The sequence below is a fragment of the Mugil cephalus genome, chromosome 3, assembly GCF_022458985.1.
Source record: "Mugil cephalus isolate CIBA_MC_2020 chromosome 3, CIBA_Mcephalus_1.1, whole genome shotgun sequence".
Taxonomy (NCBI): domain Eukaryota; kingdom Metazoa; phylum Chordata; class Actinopteri; order Mugiliformes; family Mugilidae; genus Mugil; species Mugil cephalus.
The window spans coordinates 9,693,820-9,718,757 of record NC_061772.1 but is presented as its reverse complement, the minus strand read 5'-3'; the positions used below and the strand labels follow the sequence as shown (position 1 = coordinate 9,718,757).

The 24,938-nt window shown below is 41.3% G+C and overlaps 2 protein-coding genes across 2 annotated transcripts in view; one reads left to right on the top strand and one right to left on the bottom strand.

The window, feature by feature from the left end:
• Positions 1–578: 578 nt before the first annotated feature.
• On the bottom strand, positions 579–10,767 carry cstf3 (cleavage stimulation factor, 3' pre-RNA, subunit 3). The gene is made up of 20 exons (XM_047580478.1): positions 10,531–10,767; positions 9,636–9,740; positions 9,368–9,463; positions 5,142–5,174; positions 4,327–4,424; positions 4,177–4,243; positions 4,054–4,088; positions 3,843–3,969; positions 3,677–3,754; positions 3,432–3,594; positions 3,081–3,190; positions 2,886–3,002; positions 2,572–2,790; positions 2,324–2,426; positions 2,160–2,229; positions 1,867–2,062; positions 1,623–1,773; positions 1,418–1,512; positions 1,240–1,300; positions 579–1,111 (listed from the first exon to the last, which is right to left on the bottom strand). Exons 1-20 carry the CDS (start codon positions 10,555–10,557, stop codon positions 912–914), a joined length of 2,151 nt encoding a protein of 716 aa, XP_047436434.1. The 5' UTR covers positions 10,558–10,767; the 3' UTR covers positions 579–911.
• Positions 10,768–13,700: 2,933 nt separating this feature from the next.
• hipk3b (homeodomain interacting protein kinase 3b) overlaps positions 13,701–24,938 on the top strand; it is a 36,116-nt gene continuing 24,878 nt past the window's right edge. The window contains exons 1-2 of the mRNA XM_047579897.1: positions 13,701–14,063; positions 21,988–23,314. Of these exons, the coding sequence (XP_047435853.1) occupies positions 13,991–14,063; positions 21,988–23,314 (1,400 nt within the window). The 5' untranslated portion in view covers positions 13,701–13,990. The remainder of the gene's footprint in view (positions 14,064–21,987; positions 23,315–24,938) is intronic.

Below are 24,938 nucleotides of genomic sequence, written 5' to 3'. Positions count from 1 at the left end.
ACGTTTTCATCTGACATTATATGTGCCCGTTAATAGCAGGAAAACTTTTAAGCGAACAAATTTGTCTATTTACTATGTTTTAGACTTACTATGTTAGTAATTATTTTTCAGCGTCATCCAGAATTCATTAAACGCAAACACTCACAGAACAAAACATATATTATATTTTCTGTTAAAGTTTGTCAGTAGAGTGGTGCTGTGCACTGTGTGACTACAGCCTAATAGGCCGACACATAACCAGAGCAAAGCCTCATGATCCTCTGACCTGTCTAACGCTGCATGAATAAATTTGAGGGAAAGGGAATGGAAAGGAAAGTAATTAGATAAAACTTCAGCTTTACCAGTTGGCATATGTGATGCTTGATTTGATATAAAACAAAGACACAAAAATAAGCTTGTAGAATTCTGATCATTGAAACAAAAGTTGGCCTTTTTTCCTTGCTACTCAGTTGCTAGGAGCTCTACGGTGCCCCCTATTGGTAACCATAAGGCCTACAACTGATGCTCTCTTAAAAGAAGTGAACCATAAAGCATTGAAAATACTTTAAATCAAATAATAAAAAAGGCAAATCCAGTTGTTTTGTTTTCCATTTTTATTGAAAGGAATCGTGTTTCCCTCAGTTATCTAAAAAAAGCTTTCTTCAACTTTGCCATCGCTGGGACATAACAAGGCCAAAACTGAGCGGTGTGTCAAAACCAATGGTTGAATTAAAAATTTTGTACAGTATAATGGTCAGTCTTTAAAAATAAAAACTGTCGACGAAAACAAAACAAAAAGACAAAAACACTCAGGTGTGCATACTGTATGTGTGTCTGTGTGTGTGTGTGTGTGAATGTACGCTTGTCTTCTGTACAGAGATCAGAGGATGTATGATCTGCTAAGATTACATTCTTGAAGGGCTCACGGTGGTTTATCGAATCCTCTTCTGTTGGCGTGCGCGGTAGATGTCGTGTATGGGCGGAGCCACTGCTCCTTTGTCGTCCTCCTCGTCTGAGTCTGCGTTAGGCCTCTTCAGTGACTTGGCAATAGCGTGGTTCTCCATGGATCCATTGCCCTCCCCTCCTGCGTCGGGCTGTCTTCCAGTGATCAGCTCTACAGCAGCGTCAACAGCTACAGAAAACAGATCAGGGACACATCAAACAACTACATTTTAACACAATGTAACACATTTTATAACAGTTCACATTTCCAGTAGAGATGATATGAATTCATATATAGCGTTGACAAAGGCGACGTACTCTCAGGAAGTGTGCATCTCCTGAAAGTTTCCATGAGCTCATCCACTTGGACGAAGGGGCCCTGCAACAAGACGCAAGCACAGACTCTTTGAATCCCAGCACAAAGGAAAAATAAATCACATCTTTCATCCATCGCCTATAAATATGAGCTTGATAGCATTAAGCTGCTGCTACTCACAGTGAAGCACGTAGGTGGAGGCAGCAGCTTCATTAGGACAACAGCAGCTGGAGGGACTGGGAAAACTCCACCGGGGACAGGGTGTAAACCTGGAGCTGTGGGAAGAAACATGACATCATCAGACATGCAAAAATAACTCGGCAACAGTGTTCGTGAAGAGTGGGAATCTTAACGAGGGGTTTCAGAGATTCACTGAACTACGTACGGGCAAGGTGACGAGGCTGAAAGGGGATCATCTGAGTGGTGTCTGGTTTGGGGTACTCGGGTTTACGGTCGGCTTCGTCCTTTAGCGCAGGCACAGAAGGTGCCACCACAGTCTCTGGGAGCAGGGCCGCCAGCTTGGCACGAGACACGTCCTACGAACACGGTGCACGTTAAATGGCGGTTCACACTTGCTTTGGTGGCAAGAGTAGCTCACGCTGAGTCACCTGTGAAGGGGATGAACATACCTTGTATCCAAGGGCCTTGAGTTCACTGGCAGAGCAGGGGTACAGGTCCATGAACTTGTATCTGTCTACGAGCAAGGCCGTCTCTTTGCCCTCGTACTCGTCCTTGAAGGCAGTGAAGCGCCTCCTCTCAACTTTCAGAATACTGGCCAGGTCTCCTATGTTGCTCTCAAAGGCCAGGAACCGAGCCCAGATCTCGCTGAGGAACAAGAGGTGAATAAGTTAATTGAACTAATCTTGTCCGAGAGATACCAATTTGGTGCAGAGGCAGCGCGTCATCGAAACTTGACATTTACCCTGATTTTTCTGGTGATAAGCTTCCTGAGGTGAGGACACGCTCAAACAAAACTCTGGTGTTGTTATCCTCTGATGAGAAAAATGACAAGGGAAGACACACAACATGGTCACATGTCACACTTTTGAGATGTTTCGTATTTCCAAAGCAGACGGTAAGACTTACCGTTAAGGTGTGAGAGGTAATCGATGTACGCGAGTATGTACTCTGGAATGTCCCCATATTTCTTCAAACCAAGCTCAAAAATCTTAAAGGCCACAGATTTATCCTGTAAAGAACACGTTAAATAATTAAAGACGTGTATTAAGACCTGTTTTAGACACTTACAGCAGTGGTTCTCAACCTGAGGGGTGTCTGATCTGAGCTCACCATCAGTTTTCACTGACTTAGAGTGTAAATAGTGGAGCTCTTACCTTGCTGCAGTAGTATTCCATCAGCGCTGCCGTAACGTACACATGGTGACGCGTGCGTGGATCCTCTCTGGCCTTTTTGAAGATGGTGCGACCGGACTTGATGCCCTCCGCCCTCCTGGCAAACTTCATGTACTGGATGTACACCAGCGTGGGGTCAATGTCCTCAATGGCCAGCAGTTTGTTGTAGATGCTGTGGACTTTCTCGTGCTTCATGCGACTCTGTGAGGATTGGCAAAACGAAACGTGCTGTTAAGTCCCCACCTCTATCGCTGCCTCGGTTGGAGTTTGTGCTCGGCAACAAACCGGACACTCACTTCTTCGTAGTCGGCAAATGAAAAGTAAAGAAGCATGTTCTTTTTTAGAAGAGTCCCAATGGCACGTTCATAGATGTTTGCTGCCTCGTCACTGAACAGCTTTGAATTATTCATGTCCTGAGAGAGAGAGATAAGCATTTGAGTCGATGTCAAATTGACACATGATATTCCAGGTCGCAGTGTTTTATCTCTTACCCCTTTCTCTGCCAGCAGTTTGCTGGACTGCTCCAGGTACTGTGCTGCTTCATACCATATGTCGGGATGGTGGCCCAGCACCAGCAGGCACTGCTCATAGGCGAACATCACTGCACCACAGAAGACAACAACATTTAATAGCTGGCCTCTATAATTACAAAGTCAGCACATGTAAAATAGGGCTGAGGAGAAAACAGTCAATCTATGCCCTCTAGTGGCCGCACTCACACAGGGAAGACTAATGTTCATACCTCATGTATCTACACTGATGATACCAGCTTACTGGACATTACTGGGATCATGGGTTGTTTGAAGCATATATAGAAAATAGATTTTCTAGTCTTAAATCACCTCTCTTTGTGATAAGCGTCTGGTCTTCTGTGCGGAGTGGGTTGCTTTTTTCCCACTGGATGTACTTCTTCCACATTTCCACTTGCTGGGCCTCCTGAGGGGAGTTCTGGGGTGGCACCGACGGTGCATTCCTGTCCAGCCCCTTCATCACCGTCTCATACTCCTGAATCACGCAAAACCAACCTGTATTAGTTTACAACAACACATAGCTGTGCACATCTGTGACACCTGGTTCGACGTCTCACCTTGGCCACCCTCCTGGCGTTCATGTAATCTCTACTTCGATCCTCAATCATCTTTTTGGCCAAATGCACGTTGATGCCCTGTTGGCGGCATAGAGAAGTCCGTTTAGCTTTCACTTTTATATTTTATAGCTAGAAACTCCCATCAGTGCAAACGTGTGTGATTTACCTCCTCATATTTGCTATAATCTCTCCAGAGCTGTTCAATGTTAATCATGGGGTTCACGCAGCCTCTCTGGTAGACCCTCCGTACTGCAGTGATTCTCTGGTTCTCTGCGTATGACCCCACAGCCTCACTAATTAAATGGAAAACAGAAATGTTTATGAGTTGCCAACACGGTTTTGGAACCCTTACAATATTACAGGAAAAAGACACTTACACTCCTTTTAGGAAATTAATGTAGTCCACCCAAATCTGAGGGAAGAATGAACAGCAGTCAGGTGAGGATAGTAAACAGAAACTCACATTCACTGTCATAAATAAATAGTTCAGATCTGTGCACCTGGTAAGACATAATTTCCATGCCAATTTTATCCAGGGCGAAGTCGTACGCCTGGGCCATCTTTTCTCTGGGGACGAAAAAATAAATGCATCATGCAACACGTGGATTTTGATGTGACAATTAAACCCACAATGCAACACGTCGTCTTACTTGTAGCTGGGAAGCTTCCCTTTAGTCTCTCGGACATATGAGAGGTAGCATTTCCACAGGTCGATGTGCAGCACTTTCATTAAGCATCTCTGAAACAACTACCGGCGCAATAACACGTTAGATGATATCAATTCAAACAGGCATTTCACATATTTAATAAACAGGTTTGAGGCAGCATGCAAATTTAGTCAGAAGAAAAGCTCAGAAGAGCAATTTTTTACTGAAACTAAATGTCAGATTTGGGTTGGGGAGGATTCCAAGCTCTTATGCAGCACAGTTGTGCCAGTGCACTATGAGCCATTCTGCTTCATTAGACAGGTCTCAGATGTGGCCTACATTTTAGTGCGCTCAAAGCTTGTTAGAGGTGTTATGTGTTGTACATTTGAAACAACAAAGTAGTTACGTAATAAAAGTAAAATCATTTCAAATAAAGTAGTTTCACAATATAAAAAGTGATGCCAGGGGAAATGTGAAACATTATACACTCTTTGTTTTGAATATATAATAAAGCCACGGTAGTGTTGTACAGAGGGAGAACAGGGTTATGAATGAAATTATGCATCAACTCATAACATCATCTTTCAATGTCAAAAAAGTTCCGAACTTTAACACCGAATTAAGATGCTAAATGTTGCCATCTCATGTTAAGATGCCTTGTACTACCTTATTGATGACTGTATATACATTTTTTAGTAGCAATCACAAAAATGATATTACTCAACAGCTCGAAGAATAACACCCAGCAAAACCACCCTTGTCTGATTTTGGACAAGGGTTACACACTGTGAACTTCCGTGAGTGGGGTGGACACTTACCTTTTCTACCTTGTCATAGTTTTTAGCCTTGATCTGTAAATAAGAGTGTAAATGCAACGTTAATTCAGATGCCTCCTCTACTTTTAAGGCATACAGGAATCATGCATTCATGCAAATGTGAGCACTCAAAGATACACTCTCTCACACGCACACAGACCCTTTGAGATCAACAAAGTGAAATTCACACAAGGATGACAAATACATTTTAGAAAGGGTTTATTTTCTTTGTATTTGCGCCACAAAACCCAAAGAAAACACCAGTGACCTTGAGTTACAGAAACAATGCAAAATGTAAAGATGCTCAGGATAAATACTGACACACGAGAGAGACTAGGTTTAAAAAATGTCTCTTTCTTTTACAGCCACAGGTGTGTGTGTGGGGTCCCTGGGTAAACTTCGCTGCAGCACTGAAATTTCATATGTCTTACTGCTGATGAACTGGAGCAATAGTCTCAGAGCTCCCGCCACTAGAGATTTAGTGGAGTTATATCCGTGGTTCACTCCAGTTCTACGCGGGTAATAATTTCATGGCGGGATAAAGTGCACTGAGAAAGCAGAGGTGGGACTTCAGCGTTAGCGGTGTACTGGCAGTACGTGGCAGCTTGAGGAGTAAACGTGTGCATGCACCACACTCATCTCACTTCTCATCTTCGCGACAAGTCCTGTAGCCTGCTGATTGAGGTGCAGTCCAAATGTGGGAACTACAAAACCCACCCCCTCCTAACATCAACTGTCCACTGCTGTTTTGAGGCCCGTAAAATTCAAAGCATCTCTTATCTGTCTCTGCATTTGTATATTCAAACGTCTTGGGAAAAGAAAAAAAAACTGCAGATCAAAATGTGTTTTTACTGGCTCAAAACGCTGCACTATCATTCAATGAAGTAAGAATGGTTTGTCTTCGAAATATAATGTGTAATGTTTCCTAGCATTAGCGTTCCAGTCAGTAAAAAGCCTGTTCTATATCTGAGGTAACCCTCAGTGGTGCTGTCATGTGCTACATAATGGACCCTGGGGTATGGCTGGGTCTGCCCTCTCTCACCATATTCTGACCGAGTATTTAGTAACAGGCAACGCAGTTCAACTGAATCCACATTCGACTGGAAATAACCCACTAAAATATACAGCAGACCTATTAAATCCTTGATTTAATAGAAGAAAGTTCACACAAAATGTGAATTCAGAAACCACGCAAACATCGGATAAGGGGAAGCGAGAGAAAGAAGCAGATTAGTAGAGAAGCACGATTAGCATTGGGTAAAATCACAACTAACTAAAGCAACAATAATATATACGTGTGCACCGATATCTCCCTACACTCAACATGTGCAGTAATTCTTCAGTTCAGCTGTGAATACACAGAAACTCAACTGTGTCTGGTTCCCGCTTTAAGACGAACTACACAGTAGGAACTGTGCAAATACAATAGATCCTTTCTCAGAGAAAATAAAAATTAGACTAAGCTGATTTGCTACTTAGTCCCCAGTGGTTTTTTCCCTCTAGTCGGTTTCACTCCAGTATAAAGGCTCCTGCCGCTGTAAAAATTACACAAAGAGAAGCTTGGGGAATCCTGACTTGACTGACAGGAAGTTGGCCTCAACATCGTCTTTTTGCGCACATTTAATATCTTTACCTTGTGTTTTCTAAATATAAATCCTCAGTTAGCTCACAGGTAATCTGCAACTAAAGTCGTCATACTAAAATGTTTTTTTTCCTCTAATCCGCTGGCTCAAACAGGCCTAACTGAGCTGGACTGGTCTTGAAAAAGGTGTGACGGATGAAAAAGAGTACATGTACCAAATTTTGTAGCTGAGGTCTGCATAAAATCCAAAGGAAACGAGGCTCACACACAGGAGTAGAGGATATTATACAGGAGTACACTATGTGACCAAAAATAAAATGTACAAACAAAAAAGTGACAGTAAGGGGTGCATCGTAAGCACCCGATATTTTTTGCCCTGACCTTCATGTAGTAGTAGTAGTAGTGTAAAAGGGGAAACACGAGGGTTTGTACATATACTTACCAGAGGGGATTTGTCTTTATACTATGGATTACAGAATAACAAGTATCAAAATGCTCTCCCAACGCATGCCTTGGATTAGAACAGTATGCTGAGTATTACACTGTCTTCTAAATCTTCAGCAGGTATGAATACAAAACAACTATGCCAATTCAAGTATCCAGTGTGTCACTTCAGAAAAAAGAAACCTCTATGCCCCTAGGTAGGTATGGTTGGCCATTAAAAAACAACATATATTTAATTTATTGAATATTTGCATAAGCTAAAAACAAGAAATGCTGATCCCTGAGATTATGATTCTGGTTTAGAGCATCTACTTTTTTCTACCAACATCCCTTTTTATTTAGTAGTAGAAGAATACTTTCTAAGCCACGTAAACTTTCAAGGGTTCCTACTGACTAGACAGGAAACACATATGCCTATTACATTTTTTGTGAATATTTATCCTACATAGTGAACTTTGCTAAGAAGGTACGGGCAAGTCAGTCAAATAACAGTCTGCCACCTTGTCTCAGGGAAGAGCCACAGGTTAGTTTAAAACATATGCGTATGTCGACATTATAAGTTCAATACAAAAGTAAAAAAGTAATACAACAAAATATTTTATTAGATCAATTTCCACTGCAGAAACTTTCCTCTGGGACTATGGACCACAAGAGAAGACGATAGAATGGCTCAAAACCCTCCTTTAGTAACCTTGCATATGTACGGGAAAGTCTTTATTTTAAAAGAAAAGAAAAAAAAAAAGCAGGTGCTTTTTTTGATTGGTAAAGTAAGTAGAGTTTAAAATTGATTTTAAACATTAGGTTTGATATCTCAGACATTTTCAACTTGCTTCACCACCACTACTGCTGACCCCATTTGCAAAGTGGACCCTTTATCTGACCATTCTATCGTCTTCTGCATTTCTAATACCTACCAACTGTTAAATAGGTGTGTGAAACCCACCTAATCCCAACTCTTGTGGCACAGACACAGAAATCGTATGGTCTGGAGAAGCCATTTAAGTTCCTGTGACAACTAATCATAATATTAGATATGTGTCACCTATAAAATCACCCCCGTCTTTCAGACAAGGGGACAGTGATCTATAACTAATCATTCAAGCAAAGCTAATGTTTGTTTTGTGGTCCTCAATATCACCACTGTTAAACAGTAACGCGTTAGTACTGTTGACATGAACACTAAAGCTTTACTGGCACAATTAGTGGAAATTACTAAGGATTTGGATTAAGGTGCAGCTAGGTGTGGCTAACCCCCCCAAGGGAGAAATCCCCACAACAAAACTAAAACAAAAATTAGCATTTAATATAAATAGAGGTATAGTCAGTTTCCTGAAGCACACTCTGGTTGTTTAACTGGGATCCTAATTTTGCTGCTACAGTGTGATCAATTTTTGGCAAACAGCAGCTGCAGACATGTCGGCCATCTGAAAATGCCCTTCACTGGTTTGACTAAAATGATTATCTGCGAGTGAAAATGAATCAGCCTGTCAATAGCTAACTGCATAAGAGTCTGGTGGCCTGGTGATGGCGTCATGGTAAATGGGCCTTGTATTCACAGGGAATGGGGAGACATATCTCAAGGAAAGAATGGGTCACACATTCAGAATACGTGTTTATAAAATTACCCAAAAGAAATGACACAGGAGGCAATAAATTGACACAACAAGTGAATAAAAGGCTAATGCACTCCAATACCATTAAAATTGTTTTAATACTGTTGCAGACCAAACATGCAACAAATGCACTTTACCCCATTTAAATATGGCGCAGAGAATATGTATTTTGTTTAATCCTGGGCACATCGGAAGAATTTTGCGATAAAGAAACGGTTAGAGCTGAATTTCCCTTTGTTTATGTTTAAAGGCACAGTTCTTAACAAACCTTACTGGAGCCTGGAGAAGTTAAGTGCTTAACCCCAATCTTTGTATTCAGTTCAAGTCCCTCTTTGAGCATAAGGAAGATCTGAACTTTTATATCTATTAACTCATCATTCTAAGCATCTGGTAAGCTTGAGGTGAAAACCACACGTGTAAAAGTTGATCACTACACCCAAAGTAGCCAGGCTCTCTGCGATTTTAAACAAGAATTGTGACTTTAAACTTCATGGAAGAAAAGAGACATTTTGGTTGTGTGAAAATCACAATGTTGATCATGTTAGGAAAAAAAACCCAGCCATGCACACTAAAAGAAAAAAAGTATTAACCTCTGCTTCAATGAATAGTTTCCAGAATCTGCCAGAACTTGGGAACTGTGAGACAAGTCGCTCATATGTCTTCCTCGCTTTATCTATGGGTTGGTTCTAGGGAAGGAGAATGCATTTACATTCCACACGCTACACATATAACATAGAAAGAGGCAATCATGTGGGAGGAGTAGATGTAGTGCTTTGTATCTTAACAATCAATAACCCCTACGCCCACCCTTACTCCCAGATTCCTTAACCCCAGGAATACAACTCTGTGTCACTAAACCTGTGCTTCTCGAATCAGAATGCTCCATGCGTCAAGGTCATATGGATTTTCTTCCAACTTCTTCTCTGCCTTCTTCACCTTCTCGGGAATATACTCTGCCGCTGCCTGCAAGAAAACACAAAGGCACAGGGCAAACACGGTTATTTCTCAATATCTGTTCACAGGACATGATGATGACAACACTGAGGGCGCCAAGTAGCAATGAAGACATACATTGAGGTGGACAAGTACCTGCTAACACAAATAAAAAGCGTAGATTTTAAGCGACAGTCACGTTTAAACAAAGGCATTTTAATGGCAAACCTCTTGAGTGCCTTGGATACATGCTTACATGATTCAAAATCGACATCCCTAAAACTGAAAAGCATCAGAGGAACATATTGTTACACCCGAGCGGCACCCCTGTCTATTTGTTTGTGGCTTTCAGTATCCACTAATGTTCTCTAACGTGCTTGTTTACGTCGGTGCATTACAAGGAGCACGTGAACTCGCGGATACTAATAGGCTAAATCAAACACAGAATAACACAATTTTCCCGCTAGCTAGGCCCACTCGGTATCATCCAGCAGAATCTAAACAAGGTTCAGTAACGCCTGTTAACTGCAGCAGCACCTTCAGGATTAATAAACGCGTGTTTGAGGATCTGGAATGGAAGTTGGCTCAAGGAGCGTTAACTAGCAACAAAGCTACAACAGTCAACATGGCGAACGACGGGCTCAACGCCATGGTCAATAACACGCTATTATTAAACGCTAGCAAATATTGGCGCCTAAAAAGCACCAACACACTGCATACACGACGGAAGGGTTGACTTAGATGTTACACAAACAAGCTAAAACATGATATCACTTCAATGCGGTTTAGCTTGCGCCTCAGCAGACGAGCATGTAGCTACCTGGTCGGCTGCTCCCTCGGTCGACATGGCTGGAAGAGTAATCTAAGTAAAAGGGGTTTAGTCAGTTGGATTAACGTTCGAACAATTAAGCGAAGGCAATTTTTTTTTTAACCACTAAGTAACTGGCATAGCTAAGAAGGGGTCGATCACATTTCCTTCCAGCAGCTAGCCGCTCGCCAACGTCTTAAAATGGCGTGAAAGTGGGGCTTCCGGTCCGTCACTGGCAACCACAATAATACTTCCGGTCTGGTGTGTGACTCTGTTTCCTCGTCGGGATATGTTCAACTTGACCCGCGTTCAGAGCAAACCAAGCACACCACGGAGGCAATAAGGAAAACCACGTGGGCCAAAATCGTCTGTTGGTGCCCGTGGAATTTCGTGGAAACGTATGTGTATTATGAAAATAATCAACACTTGAGTTGTTGTTAACACAAACACATAGTGACTGAAATCCAAAGCCATGTCCAATATATTTGAAATTGTATATTTTATTATGTTAATGTACACCGTAGATGTATATTTTATATGCTGGCTGCAACCATCTGATTTATTTTTTATTTATTTATTTATTTATTTTACATAGCCTTATCAGTGTTCATTATAACTGGGAATATATTGTGATGACTGTGACTTTCTTCTCAGTCAAACTATGACTCTACATCTCATACACTACAGTCCTATGCCATCCCAAACAATGTGTAATGCAGCCTAATAAACAATTAGCCATTATAGAACATCTAATTTACAGACAACTACAATAAATACAGTGGTGCCTAAAAATATTATAATTGACACTTGGCATAGAGGTTTTAGGTTTTCTTTTTTTTTCTTTTTACCATTAATTAATTTATTATTGAATTGACCATTTTAACACCTATAAAAGGAAGGACATGTCTACAAAGTCATCGTTGTGATCTATAAACAACAGAATAGAGCCATCATAAGGAGATTTAGGTCATTTTCCTTACAAATAACAAGCTAATCCTATTTCACAATGTCACACAATCATGTTCTTTCACAAAAGACATGGCATTACGGATATACCACAACATTATGGTGAGGCACAGAGTACTATCTGTGAGGTGTCTTGTTGGGCATAGATTTAATTTCCAAAGAGGACAATGATCCTAAACATTACATAACAACATAAACTGAAAAGAAAGCCCTTGGACTGAGTGGCAAAAGGCATTGGATCACAAAGTGATCATTTCTTTCACTGATTGTGAACAACTCAAAGACCTGCAGGATGCTGGTTTAGTTAATTCAATGTTGTTTCTCAAGCCAAAGAAACAGAATCGCGTTCCTCCTCTATCAAACGATATTCCGCATTCAATAACAGCGACGATTTTGGGCCACACAGGTCGTCTTACTACCTCAGTGGAACGAGCAAAACAAAACACTACGTGGGCGAGTTTTGCTCTGAACCGCCGTGAACTCGTGTCCACCGCGCGTTTTTTTCGAGGGGGCCGGGCCAAGGGAGAAGTAGTTCCCGACAAGGAAATCTCACACAAGACCGCCACCAGTCCTTCAAAATAAAACATTAATCAAATCATTAAAAAAAAGTCTTAAATGTTACAGCGCAAATTACATGTGGCAGGATGATATGATGTATCCGTTTTTTTTTTGTTTTTTTTTTTTACCTGTAAGGAGATGAGGATATAGAGACATTTCCCCTCTATAATTCTATATCCCTTACCTACTAATCTATGTTGTCTGCATTCCTCCTTTGTTTTACATTAATCCTATTTATAGCCCACTCTAAATATTTTAATACACGTAAAATGCGCTCCGTAAAAAAACACCAGCACAATTTGTTTCACTGTATGTGCCAACTGTGTATGTACTAACGCATGCCAAGCACGTGCATTCAGATGATTTCTATTCAACGTCAGACTATTTTCTTTTATTATCATATTAGTAGAACCTAGGAGGTATCTCGCAGGGCGTAACAGATAAATACATATTTGACATCATAACTTATAGTTAGACTTCTGTTATGAGCCGTAAGACACGTCGTGTGTAGTATTATACTCGGGTTGGTCTGCGTACTAAAATCATAACACATCAGCCAACATGAACAAAACAAAAGCTCGTTGGTGCATAAGGCTGGCCAGTCACCTTGATGGCCAATAGGGGGCGACACGTGACAACTGCCGAGAGCGCGCGCTTCTATGTGTGTAAACCACACGAACAGACAAGAGCAAAAGACCACCGAGCAGTTTTCCAAGCCTAAGTAAACAACTCTTTGGCTCAGTCCGAACCATTAGCCTCTTGTATATATGATGAGATTTTTGTAGGCTCCCTTATTTAATCATGTTTTACGATGAAGTGAAACCCCAAGACTCTGAGTTATATTACAAATTGTGTTCTGATCTTATTTAGTTGTGCAAAATGCTGTTGATGATGTCTTTGTGGATGAGTCTGAGAGAGACACCATCCAGTTGGCTAGATCCCACTCTCTTGTGGCATTTGCACCAAGCTAAAGGAGCTTCTATCACAGAGTTACTTTGGTTCCCCTATTACCACCCAGTTGTGTTTACTCATGCTAATCTGTGTAAGACAAGAGATGTTCACACCTGCTTTCCAGCTCACCAGGCTCGGCCGTTTGTTATCTGTAACTTGAGTAGAGACAGATGAGGACAGAAAAAGACAAACGCCTTTTGGTGGATTAGGGTACAGCTGGTCTTCTCAGACATTAGGGGCTTATGTGCAGCTTTTTTTTTCTTTTCTTTTTTTAATCAGCTGGGTGTCTCCAGACTGTCTGACCAATATATTTCACCTTTAACAGCCCACTTATTTTGCTAAGAAGCCCCGGCTGCCAGCTCTTTTCTGAAAAAGACAGAAACCGCAGATAATAATGATTGCGCCATTTAATACAGTGTTGTATACATTGTGTAATTACATCAAATATGTCTTATAATGTAGAGCTAAACAGAATAGATTATGTTATAATTTAGCTCATAGTTTCTCTAAATGTGTAAGTCATTTGTTAACTAAACACTGGCCTTTTCGTTTTAAAATAGTTCGTCTTTTTTCCCCCCGGATGTAATGTTTCTTTTAAGTTGTATGCCGTTACATTCCTACAATTCTCGGACTCCACAATGTCTTTGAACGTATCTGCTCTGTGATCGACCACTTTGGTCTGACCAATGCCGTCAGTTCACAAACATTTGCTTCCAGTTGCTGGAGAAAAGGGACATGTTAGAGGCTGCTCGGGCCGCGGAGCCGCACGTCCACACGGGGTAACGGACACCCTTTCAGAGATGGGCAACACTGCCCAAAGAAGACGGAGACGAATTTGAACAGTGTAGCTACGACCCGGGCTCGGCGTGGTGTTCCTGGACGCTCATATGCAAGAGTTATTTGTTGTTTAAAATGTGGGAGATGGTGGCGTTACCGAGAGCGGGCTCTCCCTTCCTGTCGTCTAGGACAAGATGGCAGCAATGCAGGCGAACTGTGCATGGTATGGATTTATAAGTCCATAACATGTTCAGAGAAGCCCTGGATCATACTTATAGTGACTCTATGTGAAGGTAAGTGGTGGAGAGAAAGCTGTCAATTGTACAATTTGTTTAGCCCAACATTTGAAATGAATGTGACGTAATACTGAGTCGCAACTTAGCTACAAACTTAGCTAGCGAGCTTTTGCCTGTATAATGTTTCAGTCTTTTCACTTGTGGCGTCGTACGTGGATAGTCCTCTCAGCAGTTTTGATAGCAGTAATGGATTTAAATGGGAGATGCTTTATTTACACTATCATGCCAAACATTGACTGTGATGACGTTGGTGGCCATTATTAACGGGAGTGCATCGATCACTCATGTGTTTGCGATTTCGCTGTTGTCAAGGCGACTCGTTGATACAGTTTACTGGATGTCAAATCATTACATCACTAGCTCCGTTAACTATTGTATCTGTCTATGTTAACCTTTAATGGATGATGTAGACCTGGTGACTTCACTGGTGACTTCACTGGTGAGTGCTTCATTACTTCTACATTACTCTTAGTAGCACCCGGCTTCACAAGTGACTTAAATTACGTAAACATTACAGAATCATGTTAAGACTTAGCCATAATTATATCTACCAAAAACGTAATAGACTTTTTTTTTTTTTTTTTTAAATTCACACAGTAACTCGAGTTTGATTCGTACTAATTGACATTTTTAGAAGGCGCTCTGTGATGCCACGTGTTTGTAAGCACAATTGTAAATAAAGTAATATTAGAAGCTCAGCTTTAAAAAAAAAATGTATTAGTTTTTATTTTTTTAGTGGCTTAGCAATGATAATGAATATCTTGTAAGCCTCTCTCAGGTTGGAAAACTAATGTGGCCCCCTGTTTAATGTTGACAAATATTTTTAGGGCGTCTATATTGTTAGATACCTTTGTCACCATGGCTCATTTCCTCACACAGTTATGTTGTAGCAGACTGCAGCTTTCCTTTTTGGACCATCACAGATTCAAAAATGTATTTTTCCATACCTACCTGCCAGCTCACCAAAGCCACCTCAGCAGGCAGAAACACACTGTGGAAATACAAAGACGTATAAGAAAGTAGGAACTAATGTTTCATTAATCATATTGTGCCAGTTGTAATGGTCTGCGTAATGGCCTTTTGCCACAATGACTGTGGTGTTTTTTTTTTTTTTTGTATATTTGAAAGAGGAAGTATATGATTTATGAACAAGTTCATTTGCCATTGGATGTTTTACAGTCAATGATTTAGACACAGCCAGCAACCACTGTCAGAGTGAAAGTGTTCAGAGATCCCCGTACCCTCAAAGTGAAACTGGAAAGAAAAATTCAATACTTACTTTGTTCTGTAGATGGTACTTTTCCCTGGAACGTATACCTAACCTAAGTAGCACTAAAGTGACTAGCAGCCAAAGTTTAGTCAGATTTCTTTCCAAGTGGATCTGTGTCCGCAGAGGCACGGTAGTATTACAATTTCAAAGCCAATTATATCTAAAATGTTGATGATAGTAAAGCTATCACCAGCTGCTTTGCGAGTACTGAGAAGCTTTTGCATACAGTACATCATTGTGCTGCTATGTTTGTGCGACTCTTCCTCTTTGCACTGATACTCGTGCCTGTTGTACATGTGTCACATTCTTTTTGCCTATCAGTAGCAAGGCCACAGAAGCAAGGTTTGGGGGTGGTAATGATACCAGTCCTGAAGCAGCAAATTCACTGATAATGCTTTACTGAGAAGCTGTGGCCAGCGTAAAGACTGGTGTCTGGGTGGTGTCATCTTGATGGGTGTGTATAGACGTAAGGCAGTAAACAAAACACAGTGATTAAGTGTTTCCAGGGAGAACACCAAGAAGATGTTGTGTTGTAATATGGATAAGAAAGGTGATTGGCAGAATATATGTCTTATCTCAAGAAGAAAACCCTTACTCCCGCTCACATTGTGTTATTACCTATAATATGCATCCACTGATCTTAGTCGCACTCAGTAGCACTAGATGCTCCTGGTGAGATAAAATAACTTGATGTGCCAGTGTGTTCATGTCTGGTTTAATGAGTGTAACAGTTTGTGTGTTACTTTAAATAATGCTTTACTGATCGATATAAATGCTCGTTTGTGTGGGTAAGATTTCAGTGTGCGCAACTTGGTGACAGCTGTTAACATGTCTTTGAAAAACGCCGTAGGCTGGTGGCCTTAATGCAAAACGCATTACTGTTATTTTGTGAAGGAAGAATGAACACAGTATTAGGTAGGTGGTTTTAATTTTGTTTTGGATCCTTATGTCATTGAGATTAAGGAGTAAAGATTAAGACTGTACTTTTGTAAACACAAATGCGCATGCTGTGAAATTTTGTGATCATATCATTTGGTAGCCTAACTTCTCTTGGCGATTTTATACAGCATCCAGTATATGATTATAATAGTGTATGTATTGTTTGATATGCAACATTGGGTTGTGGTTAGAATTTGCATGTATGAATCAAACAGTTACTACCAGCATACTCCCAGAAAGAAAATGCTGTAGCATGCTAGCATGGCTGGGCTTGAAAACTGTACAGATTTCATTAAACACGAATGGTGTGTTGACTTACTATGCACGTTTTAATCTACTGCCCTGACCGTAGGTGGTCAATCATCATGTGATACTCTCTTGGAATGTAAACAGCAAGCCTCCACACACTTGTGTCCTGAGATAAATCCAATGAAGTTTAATAAAACAAGATTGCTGCGTCCACCGTGTCAAAAAGGGAGAAAGCAATGTTGCTTTGTCCACAGTGCAAAAGCAGACATTACACTGCTGGCTTTAACGGTTAATTCAATTTAATACATGAGCAACTGAACTTTGTCTGCTGCCCCCCCCCCCCCGAATTCGGTCCTTTCAGTTTAATAGTCAGCTACACAGTATAGCGCCTGTGAACGGGAGCTGGTCTAACAAGGAGCACACTGCTAAATGATAGTCATATGTTCACAGACGAAATACCATGAGGTCACATGCTTTTGAAAATAGAGGGCCTTTTTATCTAATGGGCATAGAAGATCAAGTTCACAAGACACAGACAAAGCACCACGGTGTGCAGACAGGATGTGAAGCAACCCCATAACCCTGAAGGGATGGCAGAAAACATCGGAACATCAGAATGGGCTTAAAGGCCTGTAGGTGTTCCACTGTCACAAAATTGCATTTTCATTTATTGTTTCAACTTAACAGCAACCAAGAAGCCTCATTACATTGTTATAGTAAACATTTCTTGGCTGAAAAACACAACATGAGTAGCCAAAATGATGTTTTTCTTAAGGGGAGAAAGAAGGTAATGTAATGGCACAATGATAAGAATACTGTACTTGACAATAAGCCACACATTAATATTTACCAAAGTATTAATTCTTTGTCAAATAGAGTCTTTCACCTCTGGTGTTCTTTCTTTTCTGTCATTTGCAAGACTTTAAAATGCTAATACCATAGGAGATTTGTGTTCACATTAATTCACAGATTTTCTTTTTTAAACATTGATCGTTTTGTCATTAACAATCTACGTCTGGCTGTAGGTTTGGTATAAAAAGCATTATATTAGTTTTACTATTATGTCATTTACCAGTTTCCAATAATTGCTTATAAATGTACAGTTCTTCCTTGGAGAAAAGTGTAATCTGAGTTTTGATGATAAAGTTGTGATTGTCCACTACACCTTAACCTCAAACCTTATACAGTTGATTAAATTGTTTTTAATCAATGTTTTTGCATTAGAACTAGGTTTTCTTCTAGTGTTTGCATTTTTGTTGTGAAGGCAGAACTAACTCACCAGAATGTATGTTGCAGAAATGCATGACAAGCATTTTGGTGATCAGAGAAGTTTATCGTCAAAACCACTCACATGATTATGTGGCTTTTAACAAAAGCATGAATACTGAAAGTGTTTTAATATGATTAGATTAGATTTCAACTTTGCCATTGCATATAGTACATGCAGCTGCCAAACATTTCTACTTGTAGCTTGTTACTAACATATTCAGCGACCTAGCTGCATGGACCACCGCAACACAGTTTCACCATGAACAGCATCGAGCGACATGGCTATGAATAGTACTTTCTGTAGTTCCTAAATGACTTCTAGTAAAGGGTTATATATTGAGAACACTGGCCCATATGTGTACTGATGGTAAGAGCTTTTTGGAATAAGCGGTGGTGCTGCGGAATCATATGAAGCTGCTTCTGTTATAAACAAGTCATTAACCATCTTACCATTACTCACTGTTAAACAGCACATATTATTCTACTGATTTAAACAGATCCAGTTGAATATTAGCTGATAGTTTCCGTTAGAACATGCACTGAACAATATTAGGTTGTTCAGGAAATTATTTAAATTTGCATTTAAATTCAAATATAACAGCAGATTATTTTCCACTTTAGACGAGAGGATTGGATGGGAAGATAAGTTTGTTTTTCTTTCTCCCCTACAACACGCTGTTGACAGTCATAACCTGTTGGTCCTCTGATTTATCACCATGACCGCGTCACTTAAACCACTTCTTTTGTAGTCAGTCGCTACCTTTTGGTCATTGTTGACAGAAGTGTTTATTTCCCCTTTTAATTTAATTTTCAGGAGGTCAGAAGTTCAACTTTGAGCAATTACTTAGCAGCTCAAGCTTGCTAGAAAGGGTCTGCAGCTTTGAGGGATGTAATGCAATGCCACATGAGGAGCCTCATGGCTGACCAGCGGAGTATCTGGCTTCAGGATGTAATAATAGCAACAGCTGCCATTTTTTTTTTTTTTTTTTTGCCTTTGAACCAGCAAAGGCTGTCTATTTTGCGTCCTTGTGATATACTCCTCCACTCGCCACATTTACTATCTTTACTGAAGCCAAGCCTATAAAGAGTTTGTTATTCAAATGTAGATATCTTGATTGTTCACTTGGTGTGAACTGACCACGTGTAGATGCTCGTTTCCATGAAGGGATTCTGGAAATTGTCATAGAGCAGTAGGTTTGAAACACGGGTTTACCTGGAACTGTAGAATGCCAACTGTACTGGGAAGTGATTACCCACTATGGTGACAAACAGAATGTGCGCTGAGAGCAAGTCTATACTTTGACTCCTGCAGTTGGCTTGGGTGTGTCCGATGTAGTGTTGAATGTCTGGTTTCTGCCCTGACCTGGGATCTTAAGCTCTTAGCGTGCTCTCTGCACCAATTACTGTGTTTGCCACTGGTTTTGCCTTCTTCTAATCTTAAAGAATACTTGTATTGTCGGTAGGTTTTTAAAGAAATCGCTGAACTGGGGACACCACAGTAGGGTGATGTTTAGAGGCCCACTGGCCTGCAGTTATGGGATTGAAGCCTGTGTGTGTACGTTTGCTGAGCCAGATGTTCGTTGCACGTCACGTCTAGCCTCTATGTGAATTAACAAATTAAAGCAGAATAACCCGTTTCCCCGAAAATTATTCTTAGAATCAAACCTGTTAAGTCTTAGAATTATTTTATTAACAGCTATAAGTAAAAAAAACAGTAGTTATAGATGCTGTATTGCTCTGTTGGTAAATGATCTTGCAAGTGTTATTTTCTGTTTTCAGATGAGGATACTTAAAGTGGCTGTGGTAATGATAAGATCACTGTGATCCCTCCATGTCTATATGTTCTGTTCTTCCCGTAATCCCAGACAGACACCATCAAGTTGAGATCACGGCTCTGTTGGGGCCAGACCATCTGTTGTTCTTCTAATTGATAAAGATAGTTCTTAAGACTCTGCCTGCTTGGAAGTGTTATCCCGCTGCAGGGACATCAGGACCTGTCAGACCTTTTTTAGTATTATGTGACTTTTATTTATTATTATTGTTATTATTGTTTTAATTTTTTAAAAGCAACTTCCACATACTAGGCTGAGAGTCACCTCCACTTTGTCAGAGAAATGTTTCTGGTGAATATGTTTTTGTAAAGAGGATGAACCCTGGTATTGAATGTTGTCTTATGAGGGACACTGTCTGAAATTCTAATTTAGGAAAGCCACTGTTGTGGAAACTTGTGAAATTCCATTCATAGGGTCAGAGAGGAGTAATAGGGGGCAGGACACGCACTGTAAATGTAGGTGTTGAAACTGGCCAAACAAAAAATCAAGTGTCAGCACAGTCTTGGCTTCAGTTTGATTACTGTCCATTTCACAGCTAACACACAATGAAGACCAAAAACAGGCTAATTATTCACTCACACACTTATTTATTAATGAGTGTCTAGTTTAACTAACTTGTGTATCTGTAAACCTGTGCTTGCACAGGGGGAATAAAAAGCCGGACAGTCTAATGAACACCAAGGTTATCTTTAGTACTGAGATACTTTTGGTCCAGACCTAAAAACACACCGTTTGGATTTCATCATGGGGCATGTTTCCACTGAAAGGAGAAAAAAAAATACATGCCTCTGCTCGCAGTTGGTTGGTCCAACAACCGATCAATTTCGCTTTGAACTAACTCAAGTACACAATGCTTACATGACCTGTATGACTAGTTTGTGGCTACTTTACACATAAGGTCAGCCCAAATCATTTGATTGGCCTGGAAGAACCGCCCGGGCATAATCGCTTCCCAAAGATTTTTGCGGGCAGGGGAAGTCCCGCTGGTTTCCAGGCTGATTTTGGACAGTAGAAGAAGAACAAAACGAAAATGTTTGAGACTGGTTGGATTCCAGGCTGGATGCCCAGGGCACTCAACTTGTTTGACTTTTATCGTTGCCTTTTTAATCTCGGGATAATTTGATAAGGTGTATCTAACAGAGAGGATGGTAAACAGTAACACAGGGTGTGATTGTGCAAAGAGCTACCCGGAGAATAGGTTGACCTTATCGTGATGCTCAGAATAGAGGGATAGCTCACAGCCCTGGTGTTATCACAGCACAAGTGGGCTTTCCATCAGGGATATTTATTTTGGGAGACTAACAGGAGTACTAACAGCCGAAACCTTGTGTGTCTTTCTTCTTATTTTAGATTTTTATAAACACTTGTTTTTCAACTTACAATGAAAATGGTCCTCGTCAGGCAACGCTCAGTAGTTTGGTTAAGATTTCTCCAGTTTGATTTTTAGGTAAACACGATTCTGTAAATATAGTTTTGTTAAAGTATGGAAACCTTTGGACTGTGGTGGTTTGTGTCTCAGTCAATGTTCCCTGATTATGAAAGTAGGTCAAAGACTCACACACAGCCTCTGATAAGGTCACTGTGCCAGTTTGGACTCTGAATTTGAAAGATGACGAGGATCATGAAATCTGTTTTTTTTTTTCTTCTTTTTTCTTTTTTCTAAACATAATTAAATTTCAGAATATGACATGGTTGAGTCCATGAGCATGAAGTGCATTATCCTCTCTTGAACACACACGCACACACACACACACACACATACACACACACACACACAGACAATGGGGGAAGAGAGAAGAATAAACCATGTCTTGGGTAATTGGACACGTGGGCCTAATGATGCTTTGTGACTTTATTTTTCTCCGTTTGTCTGTCTCTCGTCCTCTCTCCCTCTCCATTGGTTGCCTAGAGACCTGCAGTAGGATGCATGGAAATGGCAGGAAAAGGTCAGGCAAACCTTTGAGAAGTTAGTCATCTGCTGTGTGGAGGTGTTGGTTGGATTATGGTGGATAGGACAGGATGAAGAAGGTGGTCTGATGTGCTCTACTCCTGTTTCTGGGATCCATTTGACGTATGCAGCTGTGGCGAAGCGAGAATGAATGATGGTGGAGAAATGCAAGTTGTGATGTCATCACACATGAGTAGTTAAAATGACAGAATGGTATGGGCGGCGTTACTGTGTATTTTGGAATCTGAGTACCTTAAAGTTACCTTGAGGTCGAGCAAACAAAAGACAGGGAAACACCGTGGACACGATATGTTCTTGCTTGTCTACTTTTAAAAAAAATGGCGCCAAGTATTGAAACATGGTAAAATGGCACATGATGCTGTAGATCTAATTTGCTTTTTTCTTTCTCTGCAGGTATGGCCTCACAAGTCTTGGTCTACCCACCACACATTTATCAAACCCAGACAAGTGCCTTTAGCAGTGTGAAGAAACTAAAAGTTGAGCCCAGCAGCTGTGTGTACCATGAGAGGGCACACCCGCGGACTTATCTGAACAGCAGAACCCTTGGCATCGTGCACCCAACTAAACAAGCCCACTCGTTTGTGAACCCAGACTTGGCAGTGGGCCTGAAAGTGCGTGGAGGACAAGAGTACCCGGTGCAGACGGTGGTGGTACGTGGCGTACAGAGACAACAGCCCGGTAGAAGAGGAGGAGGAGGTGGACCAGGCCCGTACGTGGCCCAACAGCGGCAGGAGGCAGGCGTTGTCCACTCACAGGGCAAGGAGCAGCAGCAGCAGCAGCAGCGGCAGACAGACATAGCAAGTGGGAGCAGCAGTGGAGCAACAGGAGCAGGAGGAGGGGGAAGGGGAGAGGGCTGCAGTGGGGGAGGTGAGGGAAGCGGAGAGGAGGAGGGTGACAGAGAAGAGGACTGTGGAGGTTTGAACTCAGCTGACAGCTCTCAGCGATGTGGGCTGAAACGTAAAAGTGAGGAGCTGGATAACCGCGGGAGCACCATGCAGATTGTGGAGGAACTGTCAATGTTGCCTGCCATGTTGCAAACGACGAATGTGGGGAACGCAGCCGTGGCCGCTCCTGCGGCTGTGGGGGCTGGAGGGGGCCCCTCCAAACAGGGCGTGGGGCACGGGGGTGTCGGTGCAGCAGCAGGGGCGGGAGGAGGAGATGGGGACTATCAGGTAGTACAACATGAAGTCCTCTGTTCCATGAAGAATACTTATGAAGTGCTGGATTTCTTGGGACGTGGCACATTCGGCCAGGTGGTAAAGTGCTGGAAGAGGGGCACGGGTGAGGTAGTGGCTGTGAAGATCCTAAAGAACCACCCTTCATATGCACGGCAGGGTCAAATTGAAGTTGGCATCCTTGCTCGTCTGAGCGGGGAGAATGCGGATGAGCACAACCTGGTGCGAGCCTTCGAATGCTTCCAGCACCGCAGCCACACCTGCCTGGTATTTGAGATGCTCGAGCAGAACCTGTACGATTTCCTGAAGCAGAATAAGTTCAGCCCTCTGCCGCTGAAAGTGATCAGGCCTGTGCTACAGCAGGTGGCTACAGCTCTGAAAAAGCTGAAGAGCATGGGTCTAATTCACGCAGACCTCAAGCCGGAGAACATAATGCTGGTGGACCCAGTGAGGCAACCCTACAGGGTGAAGGTGATAGACTTTGGCTCCGCCAGTCACGTGTCCAAAGCAGTGTGTTCCACGTACCTCCAGTCTCGGTACTATAGGTGAGTACCAAAAAAAGCATCAAGAGATTCTTGACAGTTCTATGAAAAGCAGGTTTGAGATGTTTCTGACAGTGTCCAGGCAGAGTTGATTTAACAATGTCCTTCCTCTAACAAAACAAGGAAATGTTTCCCATGCTGCACAACATCCTGCGTATTTTGGAGCCACATACCACAGATGGAAAATGTGTCCCTGCTCCCTTTAAACGATAAATATCTTCTGGAAAACAGGCGTTTAAACAGTAAAAGCAAGAATACAGACTATAGAATATAGACTTTGTCATTTCTTTCATTAATTGTACGGTGGTGCTTCATTAGTCCGTAGGAGTTGAGACGATTTAGAGAGATTATGTTAAAAAAAAAATGGATAGGCAAACATTTGATGATGATCCTAATACATGTACAGTGTGCATCGTAAAGTTTGATTGAGCTGAGAAAAGTTGAAGCAGAAAGCACTGAATGCCACGTTGGACACACATATGCAGTCACAGGCTGGGCTATGACATGACAGTAAATGTAGAATAATTTTGCCCGTAAGACCGATGGTATTGAACATGCTCTAAGCAAAACCACAGGAGATATTACCTTTTCTCATTATGTTATGAGAACTTTGGTCAGAAAACAAGGCTGAAGTAGTGTCAACCTCATCATCATCAGAACTTCATCAGAAGTGACTCAGTTCATTGTTTGACCTGTACCTTTCTGTAGTTTGCATAGAGATGATAATAAGTAAGCTGGTTTGTACCCATAGGTTTTAGATGGCAATAATTTACACAGAGTTCTGCAAAAGGAAAAAAAAGATAAGCGTGTTAATGGTACATAAAGTGCATACTGCTTTTGCTCAGTTAATGTGAAGATAGAATTATGCAAGTAGAGAAACATGTGGAAGTTGTAAACCTGTGTTTACAACTGTTTACAGTTAAGTCCAGTAACAAGGATTTTAATGTCATCAGATAGATGTTCTGTCCTTCTGCTCTGAGGACACGGTGGAGATGCAAGTGACGAAGTCACAGCCGTGAAAGCGTTTTACACTGATCTGATAAGAAAAGAGCAAATACGACAATCAAAATTACACGGTGACTCCCCAACATTTTACTCTTAATTTGTAATCGGTGTACTGATTTACACTGGTCCCTGAATGTCTCATTCTTCACGTAAACTAAAGACAAGGTCACTACCTTTAACCTCAAGTGTTGTTTTGCAGTTCAAGCCTTGTATTTGGAAACAGATGATAACATATTAATCTGTGAGCTCTGTCAAATGTTAGGACTTATTCACGTTGCTCTGGAAAGCTTACATAATATAAGTATGTTTGTTAGATTGTTATGTGTTTCGAAAGGTACTTGAACCTTCAGAAGGACTGTGTATAAATTACCGAGACTGACTGCAACGTGATTGAATTAACGATAGTAATGGATAAGAAATGCTAGTGGAACACATTCATGCTAGCAAGCAACATTTGCTATAAAAGGTAAGCACTGCAGCCCTTGTTCTCTCTACAATGCCAGAGGATCTTTCCCTCTGATGACATCCTATAAAGAGTGGGATGTCGGCACCACATCAGCTTGATGCTGAGGAGTAGTTGATGGTTTCATTTCGCCAAAATACGTTCTTGGCATGTTGATGC